This window comes from Zootermopsis nevadensis, unplaced genomic scaffold (assembly GCF_977971745.1).
Source record: "Zootermopsis nevadensis isolate Lab colony 2312 unplaced genomic scaffold, Znev_1.0 Znev_ptg000017l, whole genome shotgun sequence".
Lineage (NCBI taxonomy): Eukaryota > Metazoa > Arthropoda > Insecta > Blattodea > Termopsidae > Zootermopsis > Zootermopsis nevadensis.
In genome coordinates, this window is record NW_028259149.1 from 14,740,256 (window position 1) to 14,755,035 (window position 14,780).

The 14,780-nt window shown below is 37.5% G+C and overlaps 1 protein-coding gene across 1 annotated transcript in view; it reads right to left on the bottom strand.

Moving 5' to 3' along the window:
* Positions 1–1,855: 1,855 nt before the first annotated feature.
* Positions 1,856–14,780, bottom strand: part of Hmx (H6 family homeobox) — a 31,016-nt gene continuing 18,091 nt past the window's right edge. The window contains exon 3 of the mRNA XM_087350584.1: positions 1,856–8,584. Coding sequence (XP_087206710.1) covers positions 7,551–8,584 — 1,034 coding nt within the window. The 3' untranslated portion in view covers positions 1,856–7,550. The remainder of the gene's footprint in view (positions 8,585–14,780) is intronic.

Here is a 14,780-nt window from a genome sequence, read left to right on the forward strand (position 1 = left end):
GTAGGTGCGTCATATTGTGATTTATTTAAATAGTATTAAAAATATATTAAAATTGGCCGTCAATCACAATATAAGATAATTAAAAGATTAAAATATCATTTTTCGTTCCTTATCGAGTACTCGATTTACATGTTTCGGCTATCAATAGTGCCATCATCAGTTGTTATGTTATAAACTTTTTAACAGAATTACTGAATTTTACTGATGTTTTAATGACTTTTAGTTTTCATTTTTCTTATCATTTTCTCATCCTTCATATTGTATCTTCATCCGTTGTTGTGTCACATGTCACTAATATGATTGTATGTCGTAGTGATGCCAATGTTGTGTATATTGGACCGAGAAGTATAATATCGTAGCAGTATTAGGAGAGATTGGAGGTATACTGTAAATGTAAATCGAGTACTCGATAAGGAACGAAAAATGATATTTTAATCTTTTAATTATCTTATATTGTGATTGACGGCCAATTTTAATATATTTTTAATACTATTCAATTAAACATTGTCATGTGACACTTATAAGTTTTTATGTTTATATGGTTAAATTTTTCGTGTTTGAGAACAGGATAAAGGATAACAGGTTAAACCTAAGCAGCACAGGGAGATGGAGAAGATTACTTTAAGGGAATTTTCGTAATTTGTGCGCATTAAAGACACTGAATTAAGCTGCACGTGTGGGGACATATCAACTGTATACATTATTTTGGCTTGTGCACTCTAATGGAAAAGACGATGTGTGAAGCATGGTCGTAGTTTGGAGGATGGCAGTAAATTATACTGTTTTTAAGTGTTTTATTGTGGCATTATGGTAAGAGATATCCATTATCTAATGTTTAGAATTTTAAAACATTACAATTTTAAAGTTGCATAACTTTTGATTTTTATGCAGTAGACAGTGGATGACATACAACCAAAAATGTTAGATATTAAAATGCATTTTTTTAAAAAAAAAAATAGGGCATGAAGGTATAGACGTTCTCCAATTGGCTTAGGATAAGATCAAATGGTTAACTTTTGTGATCACGGTAATGAAACTTCAGGATCCATAAAATCAGGCAATTTCTTTACCAGTCGAGTAACTGGTCCTATATATTCAATATCTTAAACATGTGCGTAGTCCAGTCTCAATTTCAGACAACTTCAAATCGTTAGCACAAATTGGATTTGAGGTTTTCATGGCGGTGAGTCCGAAGATGGCTGTCTTCTGGGTGTTAGCGCCGTCTGTTAGTATATATTCTGTACAACGATATGACAGATTTCTTTTAAATTATAATATCTCAATTCAATTGTTAAAGGATTTGTTCGTAGCACGGAAATAGATTATAGTAGTGAAAGCGTTTTCGTCACCGATGTGCCTATCACAGTGGTACAACATTATAAAACCAACTAATAGAACACTGAGTGTTATACAATAAGGCTTAATAATGTTAAAATTAATATTGTGCTATTAATAGAAGTATCGTTTCAGATTAGAATTGTTCGTTTAACGCTAAGCTTTGTAGGTCTATGCCAAAGGTAGGTGACAGAGTTCAAGGTGCACAAATTATCTGATCCTTTTGCGTTGAAATAATACGAAAAGAAATATTGCAATGTCTGTCTCCACAAACAAGAAGTTGTACAAACATTACGAGTGGCTACAGTTATTTAGTATCAGATTTATGTTTGACTAAAACGTCTTGCTATGTGGAGACGGACAATGCAATATTTTAAGTAGGATTTTAGGTTTTCGCTGCAGTGAGTGATGTTTTCCAGTATCTGAGAGGGATTCTTCGTGGTTTGTATTGTATACAACTTGTCATTAACGTCTCAACTCTGTGTTTGAATAATATTCAGTACTCATTTCTACTATCAATATCTCCATTTATTACACACATTTAATTACAGTACTTACACAAATGTGAGATGTTACTGTGTTGATTACGAATCGAATCGTTCAGAGGCGTCGTATTTTCCTAACATAACTCGCATTATTTTGCTTTCAGTCAAACTTTCATGACTGGGTGGGCGTTATATTGGGGAAAATGCAGTAATATTACGAGTACAATATCATAGGGCCTATTTAAACGTAACATTTATTTTTGTACAACTACGTATATAAGCTATTTACAGAGCTTATTATGTTATATTAATATTCATATAGTAAAATTGTAGGAGTATGTGAAACATATAAATGAGAGTGAGATATCGTAAATCTGACAACCGTGTTACAGAATAAGTATATAAAATATTTTTCGCAAATAAAAATATCCCGACAGAGGCGAGTGGTTACGTGTTGAGAAACGGGACTGTCCAGTATTCTGTTTATTAGGCAGTGACTTGGAGGCCTCGCCAGCTTGGCAACCTCTGGCCTTTGTCAGAATATACTAAAGATTCTTAAATGGAGACTGATTTCTCCATTGGAGCAATTAAAATTTTTTTCTCTGGATGTGAAAATGTAACCCGGTTGGCAAACTTGTTACTGCAGGTGAACCAAAGTCTTTTATATTTTAGCGTGTACACACGTTGAATTAACCCTTTCCATGCCGGTGTATATTTTAAGAAATCTTCTGGTACCGTATGTTTGTAGTGACGTGTGATTTGTGTTGTTAAAGGTGGTTGCAGAGGTGGCGAGACACGTTGCTTTGATTGATATTCAGTTGAGAGCTAGAAATTCTAAACCAAGATTCTCGTGCGTAGGATGTAAAGGGTTGAAATTATGATCATATTGTTTGAATATGATAATGTCAAGTTTTAAATTATAATTGTTTCGTGGATGCAGAAAGGATGAACAATATCAGTGTAGTATTTTCCTTTGACATTGCCTGTTGACTGGATCGAAACATATATACAACTTTTGAAAGGCTGGCTCTGTTTTCGTCTGTAGGTAGAATGACAGCTAAATATAAAGTCTTACGGTTTACGATAAGTAGGAGGAAAACTTTCCAACGAGTCGATTGCTGATACAAAAATCAGTTGTGAATATCTGAAAACCTCCTGCCAAAACTGATCACTTGTCGGTTTCCTAAATACACTGAAGCATTTGAACTTTAATATTGTGCGTTTGCTGTATTAATTTACCGGTTTCTGTGACTACGAGTTTTTCTTCTTTAAGAGACAGAAACACCGTGAACCGCACTCTTAGAGATTTCCCTGGCTGGGGGTAAAGAGGAGACCAGAATGTTACCCCTACGTGTCCGACGTGTGTTTTAAGTTCTCTACAAAGTTGTCGATGACGTAATATAGGCAGTGATAAGGACTAGACTCATTTAAAGGACCTTACAGAACAGGTACCATTTCGTTACACCTAAATAAGAGTATAGGACCAGCCTCCGAAATGCGATACATCAATTTGGACCAAGACAATTGAAATTGATAGTGCCGAAAGGAAAAATTTCCGTGACAGTAATATAGCATTGTCACAACTTTTATAACTGCACAAATATCGGAGTATATTAACAGTTTTACCGGAAGTCATATTTCACGTTAAAAAGCTTAAGGACATGAGGTGTTAAGAATGAACGATAACCAATCGCTCTCTTTTTTCTGTTTATTTATAAATAATAGCGCTCCATAGTAAGAATAACTTAACACATGCTGCGGTGTGGTGGTTAGTTATCATTCTATTCCGGCAATCTAGTTTTCGAATCTTGGCCCGGAAACTGGCTGACGTGACAGGTGTTCGCGTTTTCATTGCACCCTTTCAAACAAACTTGGGCAGTGACTTAAATAGATAGCGACCGCTTTCTTTCCGATTCATAATTCATAATAATCCTATAATTCGGTTCGTTACCCAGTTGATAAGGAGTCGTTAATTAACCCAGTAATGTGAAAAATGTTTATTACTGTCCATTAATTAAACAGCTCAGTTGTTTTAAATTATCTGGATTCCATTAAATTTTAATATTGTTTATAACAATTTTGAAGTCAGATTGTTTATTAAAATGAGTGCTTGACTTTACCTGTTGAAATGTATTATTTCCATGAAATTAAAGTAAGAAATTTTTAGTGCGAATTAGGATTTTTCTTGTCCTGACAAGGGGAAAATTCATTTTTATTTAAACTCCTTGTTTGTACATTTTTATTTTGGGTAGAAAACTTCTCTTTTGAGTTGAGGTTTGCCAAGGTCTGGTTTAAATTTAAATATAAAATTAGGATGGGAATATATTTACCACTAATTATGACGAAGTTAAAAATAAATATAGATTTTCAATGTCGAATATTTAAATACGAAACTGCTAACACTGATAGGCACACCCACACATATTTTTCATGACAGGCAAGAAGAGTCCTGGCCGTAATTACTGTGCAATGAATCTTTAGAAGGCTCTGAATGAGCGGTTATACGAATCTTTAAGGAAGGAAGGATGGATACCATTTGGAGACCCATGCTTAAATAGAGGAAAAATTTTAGAAAAGAAATTTGTATGACAAGTCTAAATGTATGTAGAACAATAGTCGCCAAATTTTACCTGTGACTGACAAATATAAACTTAAATTTTATACCGGGCATGGCGGAATTTTTTAAACACGGTGATGACCGTTGATATTTCATATAAATTGAGAATTTCTTGAGAAGCTGAGTGGTGGTCAATTTGTAATGAAAGCATTGTGATATGCAGTTAATTATTTAATGTTATGTTAAAAAAGTTTAAAAATTCTCGTAATTGTATATGTGATTCTGTTCTGTTAGTTTAATATTATCTCTAAATGTTATGAATTATCAGTTTTTTTGTTTTTTTGTTTTTTACTTTTTTATTTGCCATTTTGCTCCATGGTCCACAGAACGAGATTGGATCCATCTAACGAGCTTAACTGTGTACTTTCACCCAAGGTCGCGGGACGAACCATCTCCAGAAACGTGGTGGTTTAAGGAAACACAATGGCAATTGAAAAAGTCCAAAAATTTGAAATTGGTAGTTTACTTTTATGCAATAATTCTACTTTGTGTAAGCTGTTTCAATTTCATAATCACAATATTGAATGTTATAGTGTCATTATTTTAAAAAAATGACTTGATTTACGAAACATCGCGTATATTTCGGCTGTTGGAAATAACTGGCAAGAGGGAGTATGTAAGGAAAGAATTCACATAAGAGAGAAATTTCAAAAAAGAAAAAAGTTCTAGATATTTGTAAGCTTATTCCGATATGTAAGATTTGAGGTTTTCACAGCGGTTAGTATGAAGATTTCTTTATGTGGGTTCTCCTGGAGTAATGAAGTTTTGGAATAAGAGGCTCTATTAAATACTAGGGTCTACTATTAATTCCATCCACACTCCTCACCTCATTGTATTCGACTCTTCTTGTAAGTCATCGATAAAGTGAAGCACATCCAGACATACTAAATGTACTTCGTTACAATACGGCTGTTCGCACAGAAAATATAATTCTGATGGTGTTAAAGTTTCAAAGTCATTACACAGCAATCGATTCTGACACATGAAATAAATTACGCGCCAAGAACAAGAGTTACGTCTGTCTGTCTGTTGTGCCATTAGGTACCTCACGGTAGCTTTGGTTTATTAGGAAATTATTCTTCAACGGAACGTCATTCAGTACTCGCCGCAAATTTAATTTTTCTTTGTGCGCGATTATCAGCGGGAGGCTGCTATTTTCCCTACAGCTGCACTCATGAATTCGTGAAACAGTGAACAAGACACTCAGCGGATCTCCTTAAATGAGAAACATTATAAATAGCGTGAATACGTTAGACGGAGCATGTCTCCACATGTTTAAATAATGCACTTATTCTGTTAGACATTTTGATAATTACAATTTTTAAGCGTTAAAATCACTTGCACCTAAATTTTGTTACCCCTTTCCATGCTGTCTTTTATTTAAAGTAGGCAGCCATCCGTTGTTATTATTTTCACAAATTCTGCGTCAGCTGTGGGAGTTAGTGGCCCATGTTTCTTTCACTGAATTCAAATGTAAAATCAATACAGACCTTAAGGCCAATACTTCTGGGTTAGATATATCGAGTGTAGCATGGAAAGGGTTATTTTTAAATGTTTGTGTTTGTCTGTATTAAAATATCAGCAGACGTCTTAATTCCAAACACCCAACTTTTTAAGTATGTTAGGCGTCCCACGACATCGTTTCAGTTTTTCTGGTGAACCTGATTTCTATTTTCATTTAACGTTTTAAGAAACTTAATAAAGATATATGCCAATTTTATCCAGGCTGTTGGTTTAGTTCTTATGAACTACAAAAAAAAATACTATGAAATTGTTAATCACTTTTGAAAGAGACTGTAAATGTTAATATTTCCTTAAATGTAATATACCGTACTTCAGAACAATTTTCAGCTATATTTTGTAAAGACGTAGATAAATCTTCGGGTCACATAATGCAAGTCTTAATAAGCTGAATACCACAATAAGAATAGCGTAAATAATACAGAGAATCGATTTATTCGACGTTGGCACTTTTTACATTCAGTTTATCGTCTATCAAATGGATATTGGCACTGTAAGAGATAAGACGACTTTGTCTTCCTGTAATATCTTTCTGTGACACTGAACGAATTCCTTTAAAAACAATTAATTATTTCCGGATTCCGTAGTTCTTTATGGTGTCCATTTCACTGCGTTGCATCGTAAAAGTCGACTGGTTCAGAAACACTCAGTTTCATTTGGAAATAAGGACGATTTTTTTTATACATATGTCAAAGGGGCTTAACACAGAATAATAGTGATCTTAATTAAAATGAAAATATCGTAATTTACAATCTTTACTTCTCTGTTGATCAGCCATGTCAATACGGAATAAACATGGACTGATGTGAAGAATTATGCTAATTCACGTGTGTATGTTATGTAGCCTATCGTAGGCATAACGGAGCTCACACCAGTCCCTGAGCAATGTTATTTAGACTGGATACACTTTGAGTGACGTCAGGCTCTTGCAGCTGAAGTGGATCGGCGTTGCTTAACCTCGGTGTGACCACAAGTGACTCGAAGTTTTGGAGTTGATGTAGCTCGGTGTTGTTGAAAGTTGATGAGCCAGGACTTCGAGCGCTTCTGAATTATTTCAGCACGTTTGAAACGTAATTTTAATTTGCATTATACCACCCACTGATTGCCACGGTGGTCTAGCGGTTAGAACGCTGGCCTTGAAATCCTGGGGGTCTCGGGTTCGATTCCCGGCGGTGCCCGAATTTATAACTTGTGTTGGGCAAGGCCGTGGTCTATGCAACACGGAGGTTTCCTCCGGGGGCTTCTCCGGTTTCTCCGTGGCATCCCAACAATTACTCCATTCACACACAGAAGTAGGCAATGGCAAACCACTTCTGGATCATCTGCCAAGAACGTATATGAACAGGTCCCAGTCCGAGAAAAGGATGGAAGGATCCTGTTCATATGGACCTGTCGTCAGACAGAACACTAATAATAATAATAATACCACCCACTGATGATGGATCCAGAGAAGGTCTTCGAAACGTAGGTTTATTCCGTATTGATTCTGCTGAGAAGATTTCATATCGTTATGTTAATAGGAGTCCTGCTTTCAAACAGGGGGCATTTTATTAAGCATTATACAGCACAATGAAAAATGTAGCCCCTGTCTCCTACACCAGACTAGATAATGGCGCTCTGGTCGCCACTGGACTAGCGGGTAAAGTATGTGCTGCAGCAACAGAGTGATGATGATAGTACAGCGGGGGTGGGTATGACGTAGTTGTGGCCGAAGACGTCGCAACGCCCGCGCCGCTTCCGTCCAGATGATGGTGGTGGTGCAGTGGGACTCCGTGGTGGTGGTTGCTCCCACTGCCAGCACTAGCCGCCGCTGCGACAGCGGCTGCTGCAGCCTCGTGATAGAGTATCGGAACTCGAACGAGCCTCTGAGCGGCGTGCGCCATGTTGGCCGCTTCCAACTCGGCGGCCAATTGCCTTTTCCATTTGTTACGACGGTTTTGGAACCAGATCTTTACCTGAGTTTCTGTTAAATGTAAGGATGCTGCTAAACCTGCACGTTCAGAACTCGATAAATATCGTTTCATATCGAATGTAGATTCTAACTGGAAAACTTGACTTCTCGAGAAAACAGTGCGCGTTTTCTTTTTTCTTTTGTTATTGTTATTGTTGTTGTTGTTTGCATTGCTGGTGTTACTATTGCTGGAGCCCGATCCGTTTTCCTTCTTCACGTCTTTACTGTCGTAGTCGTCATCCTCATCTGCGTCGTCTTCGATGTCCATGTTCTCCAGGTCCTTGTGTTCTCTGGAATGCTGGTGCATGCCGAACGCCTGCGGTGATTTCGGTCGTCCAGCGAGGTGCAGTCCAGCTCCGGGTAAGTAAGATTCGCTGGTCAAGAAAGCCGGGTGGTGATGCGTGTGTCCGGCCAGGATGTTGCTCAGGTGGTGGTGATGGTGATGGTGATTCGTTGTGGAGACGTGGGAGGATGAGGATGGGAGACCCGGACTGCTCCGGGGAGTACTGGAGCAGCGATCGTCTCTGATGCCGACGACTGTTGCGCTCTCCAAATGGTTGTCTTCGGGAGAGGAAGGACTGCGTCTGTTATCCGAAATGTTGGCCGTTACGATACCAGAGCAGCCTCGCGGTGAAGGAGGTGGACTAGTTTCGTCGTTTGTTGTTGTGGATCCTCCTAAAATTGATGACAGCAAAAGATAAATCATCCGGAATTTACAACACTGTTCACAGACTAAGCACAGTACGTGTTAAGAAAAACACAGAAGAACACAAGAGAAGGAAAGAAACGGAAAAGTAGTAGGATAATGGAGCAGGGGAAACCACCATCCAAATAAACAAACCATTATTTTGGAAAAGAGTTCGTGGTTAGTTATGGAAGTCGCTTAGCTTGTCGAAACTTTTACTACAACACTGGTTATAGTGCAGCGTTGAAATCGTGAATGATCGTGACTTCTTAAGGACGTAGAAGGAAGAGATCGTGGTCTATTTTTAAATTTCGATCCCGGATTATTCTGGAGGATAGAAGGAAAGCCGAAATCTTGTTATACGGCATTATGGCCGAGAATATAACCCGTGACCTCCCGAATATTAAGCCCCCTTCAATCGAAATAAATATATAAATTATGTGAATAACGTGTTTTCATAAAATTAAACCGCATCTCAGGGCTATAGAGCTGCCAGACAGTGTATGATATTTAGTAAAACAGTAATCTGACAGGCAAATGATAGGCTTGCAAGCATTCTTGTAATTTAAAGATATATTCTATTCATCAAGTGTTTAGTTTGCAGATAATTCATAAATTATAGACGTATTCATCGCTTAATAAAACCTGCAGTCGTGGTAGTTAAACTTAAAGTCGTAAGGTGAGAAACATTAGAAATGTTTTTTTTTATAAATGTCTGTTGAAAACATGAGGGAAAGAGGCAACATGGAGGTATAAGTGTCGATGCAAGGCTAATATTAGAATATTTCTCACAAAAATAAGTACGGTATACTGAAAATGTAAATTAGATATAAATGATTCAGTAAAACCTTAAATGATAGGCTGTAGCGAATTTGCTAATGAACCTTCACGTTCCATGAAAGCAGGACACTTTTTGATCAATTTAATTACTCTCATTTGTTTAAGGTTTTGTACCACTTTGTCAGTTAGACGTGAATGTCAGGCAAAGTTCTACTGGAGGGCTTATGTGAACTTCATATTCATATTTATCGTTCCGTCTACACAACGCCTTATTCTTATGTGTAATTCATTATTAGGGCATGTTACGACTTAAAAGTTACATTATAAGTAACACACGTAAAAAGCAGGATGAAGGGTTGAATTCATTTTGTACAATACTTGAAATTCGACCCGACGCTTAATCGATTTCTGTGGCACACCTAAATTGATACAAGCGTTTGGGTGAACAGAAACCTTAGAGGTTTCTTGAAATGACTGGCTGCAGCCATAGAAACGTCCACGAGCGCCTCGTCGTGTCTGTTTTTAAGATGTTGACAGAACGTCACGCAGCAGCGGGAAAAAGATATATTGACAAGAGCGAAATGATTTCCTTGTAGCGAGGGACTGAGGAACGCCTAAAAACTTTAATAAGAATATACATTGACATTTATTAAGTCTGTTAATTAACAGTTTAAAATGTTGGACGTGAATCCCTGGTTACACTTCTAAATATCTTTACATTAATTGTACCATTTTACATTCTCTACTTGCATTTAAACTATATTTCTCTATCATATTTAATTCTCTCCCCCCCCCCAGTTTATGGTTTATTAATTCTCAAATTTAATCACAGATCTCTCCTATTTCATTTTATTTTTAAAATGTAGCCCAAATTTTTGCATTTTGTCGTTATACATGTGAATATTTTGTCTGCCAGCTTCTCTCTCCAACTTCTGGTTTCGTCACAACTCAGTTTGTGGCTCCAGCCTTCTTATTCATTACACATTGAGCACATTCCCTGTGTAAGACATCCTTCAGCCTCGAGATTCCCATTTTCCACCATCTTACACCTTTTTCTGGCATTCTGGTACATATTTCTGTATATAATTTTTCTTCCCAATTAATTTTCAATTTATCGTAAAACGTCAGTGATCTATTCTGTCTTATGCTTGATTCCATATTATGTCTCTCAGAAGCCATTCACATTTTGCTGACTTATCCGTCTTACACACGTATAGTCCACAGTCACAGATTAGATAAAATTTTAAGTTGTCTTTTCCCTTCCTTTCTTCATTTTTAGACTCTTGCTTTCATCTGTTCTTTGTTTCTTTTTGTCGATTTCTGTATTACACTCGGTAGACCGAAATGAATATTAGGCATCTAATTTCTTTCTGCTGATATTCTCTCGATATTTACAAATTTCAATTAACAAAATTCCATCGCTCTGTCACTAGTTGAATAACCCTATATCACAGCGCGGTTTGTTTGTTTGTTTTTGTGATTAAAGAAGCCCTGTTGCCTTAATTTGTTAAAAGGACAGAAATCAATCAACCCGTCACCATTAGCATTAAGTGCTGCCTCATCATGGATTGCTATACTATTTTTAATTAATTAATTGGTTGTATACCCGTTTATGTAATCCTCAATTACAATGAAATGATTTTTAGTTCTTTGATGTGTGGTACCGTTGAATCTCTATTTCAATTCGGTTCTTCCTTATAATGAAGAATACATACATGCAGGTGTTCCGTATCTCCTTGATTCAAAGTGACGCTGTAAAGGGCAGTTATTTCTATTTATAGCATACACAGATACAAGAATGGATTTCGTAACTAGCAAGATATACGATTAATGACTGTCTGAATATCATTGTTTTCTCCCTCTTCCGATAACAAAAACAAATGTTTTTTTCAATAAATTTTATTATTATTTTCTAATCAATATATATCGGAAGGTATGGATATATTTAAGTTATAATGAGATGGCAAGAGACTTTATTTTCAGTGATAATAATGTATTGTAAAAATAACATAGATGTTAGAAGCAGAAGATTGAGATTTTGAGATAAATGTCTCGTTCACAGCAAATAAATATGTAGGCATATATGAAATTCGAAAGAGTGAAAAGCTATTCCGAAAATCCTAATGTTGAAAGTGCAGCAATGTTTTTCCTTCTTTTAACAAAAAATACTTTAAAAATAAATCATTAACACATATAGAACTAATCTATTTTCGATTTTGTATTTCTTGCACATGTTTCTGTTAAATTTAAACAGGTTACGGCAAACTTATTCCTTAGGCCCATCCCCTCAACATTTATGATTAGCCTATCTATTCTCGTCATAGTCAACTCTGTGTGTAAAATCTGTATTTTAAAAAAAAAATGTCAAATCATCTTATAAACCTGAGTGCAGGGTCTTCCTATCCACTGTATACCAAAAGATTCTTTCATTGGGGTACAGTGGCCGGAGCGTGAAGCTGTGTACACAGGTTCAGAATGCGTAAAGCATTATTTTCACTCGTATTATAACTTTGTGCCAAGGCGTCTTTATCGGTCTACGTTTTTGAAGATCTTAACTCGATATTTAAACGTAAGTAGTCTGCATGCCTTTAGCATCGTTTGAAGCGTATTGACCACAAGTTGGTGGATCCCCGCCTGCTCTGCCCCGTAGCCTACGTTCTGTGTATAAAGGGGCAATCCATTCATTAGCCAAGAGACCGCTCTAAAGCTTGGGGAAGTGGCTAAATGCTGAAGCTTCTGTGAACATTATTAAACCATTCTAATTTAGAAGCAACTGCTCTGCCTTTTTCAAATGCTTGGATTCATTGAAGACTGGAAGTGTAGGCTTGCTATACAGGCTCTCTGTAGCATATATTGTGGCTTTTAATCAGTACGATCCGCTGGTACAGACAGACAAACTAGCCATTTAACAAACAAAAGCATTGATATCACAATGACACTATTTTACGTTTGTGGCGCTGATTGCATAAAATTAGCACATGCTGAGGGGGACTTTCATTGTACCCCTGTCCGCTGTAGTGCTTCAACGTCATGTTTTTCTATCTTTTCTCCCTTCTTAATTTCTCTCCTCTTTTATTTTTCATTCCTATGTTTGTTTCTTTGTTCGTCTTTCTGTGTCTATTTCTTTCAATTTTCGGAGGTGCTCTGAAAACAGTCAGAGAAGATCACCTATTGATGGCGAGACTTGAGGTTCTCACGGCCGTGAGTCTGGAAATGACTGTCTTCTGCGTAGTTGCGCCGTGTAGTCTGAAATGTCCATAAACATCGACCAGACTACACAGCGCAACAACCCAGAAGACAGAAATCTTCATACTAAGAATCGCCCTGATGATGGAGGCAGTATGACCTCTGAAACGTTGGTAAACATCGACCAGACTACACAGCGCAACAACCCAGAAGACAGAAATCTTCATACTCATCGCCCTGATGATGGAGGCAGTATGACCTCTGAAACGTTGGTAAACATCGACCAGACTACACAGCTCAACAACCCAGAAGACGGAAATCTTCATACTCATCGCCCTGATGATGGAGGCAGTATGACCTCTGAAACGTTGGTAAACATCGATCAGACTACACAGCGCAACAACACAGAAGACAGAAATCTTCATACTCATCGCCCTGATGATGGAGGCAGTATGACCTCTGAAACGTTGGTTAACATCGACCAGACTACACAGCGCAACAACCCAGAAGACGGAAATCTTCATACTCATCGCCCTGATGACGGAGGTAGTATGACCTCTGAAACGTTGGTAAACATCGACCAGACTACACAGCGCAATAACCCAGAAGACGGAAATCTTCATACTCACCGCCCTGATGACGGAGGCAGTATGACCTCTGAAACGTTGGTTAACATCGACCAGACTACACAGCGCAATAACCCAGAAGACAGAAATCTTCATATTCCGGGTATTTGAGGACAAAGCGCTTAGGAGAATATACAAATAAGCAAACAAACTGTTAACACTATAAATGACACTAGTGCCAAACGTGTTTCGACCTCAAGAGGTCATCATCACTGATGCTTATTTGCTTATTTTTATATTCTAATACACTACACGGTATGCAAAATTTTAGGCTTAGGAGAATGTTTGGACCTATGAAAAAGAAGAGAAAAGAAAATTTTACAGTTCGAATGAAACCTAACGCTTTCTATGAGTGTTACATTGATTGAGGTTTTTAGAATTTAACTTTCACATTGGCGATTATTGCATCCATTTTGTTTCGAAACGTTTTATCACAGTGGTTTCATAAATATCCGTCCCAGGAAACAAAAGAACAACGAAATATCCACTCAACCGCCTACAGAAGTTTCAGGTCTGCAACATAAGCTCGTTTCAGTCGCATAATAATGCGCTCAGCAACTTCAAGCTTCTCGCAGCACCTGCTTGTGGCCGGATTTAAAGCAGGCAGAAAACTTAAGCCTACGGTACTTATCTGGCGGCTTTTAGTAGATTAAAGTTCAGGGACTCTGAATTTGACGGAAACCCCCATGAGTTCATGTGCCATTTGAGCGTGTAGTAGTTCATTCCGGCTGAGGTTTTACGCTGGCGTTTGCATCTAACTGCTTCGAAGCCTTTGAAAAGCATCAGCTCGCGCTGTCGTACACAAGTCGATAGCTGCTTGCTTCCTGCGTTTTGCCTTCTCTAAGCCAATTTGGGGTGGGGGTATAAATTAGCATCAAGGAAATTTCACTTAAGAGATATCTCACAGCTGAAAAACAGTATCAAAGTAGTTATATTTTGTCTGCAGAAATGATTCTTAAAATTTCTACATGTACTATACAGAATTTTTAGGTATACTGTGTTTATCATGTGCTTCCATATTACACTTCATATGCCTAGCTGAAATGATTTATTATTTGCAGAGATTAAACCGAAATGTCAAATACAGATTTCGCGCGGATAACACGCTGTTGTATTTAAAGGGGCCATAAATGTCAGTGGAACGAAATCATGAAGAATGAATAAGGAAGGATAGACTTAAAAAAACATAATTAGACGACGTCCAGGGTTACGTTAAGAATGTGGATGGAGAGAGATGGAGAGCAAAAGCAATGGACAGTAGAGAATGGAGGAAAATATATGAGGCGACAAAGTTTTTTCAAGAACTGTGGAACTACGTAAGCAGTCAGTCAGTCAGTCACATTCAGTCATCCAGTCAGTTAGTCCACATATTACTATCTCTCCATCATCAGGGCGATTCTTAGTATGAAGATATCCGTCTTCTGGGTTGTTGCGCTGTGTAGTCTGGTCGATGTTTACCAACGTTTCAGAGGTCATACTGCCTCCATCATCAGAGTATGAAGATTTCTGTCTTCTGGGTTGTTTTTGCGCTGTGTAGTCTGGTCGATGGTAACCAACGTTTCAGAGGTCATACTGCCTCCATCATCAGGGCGAT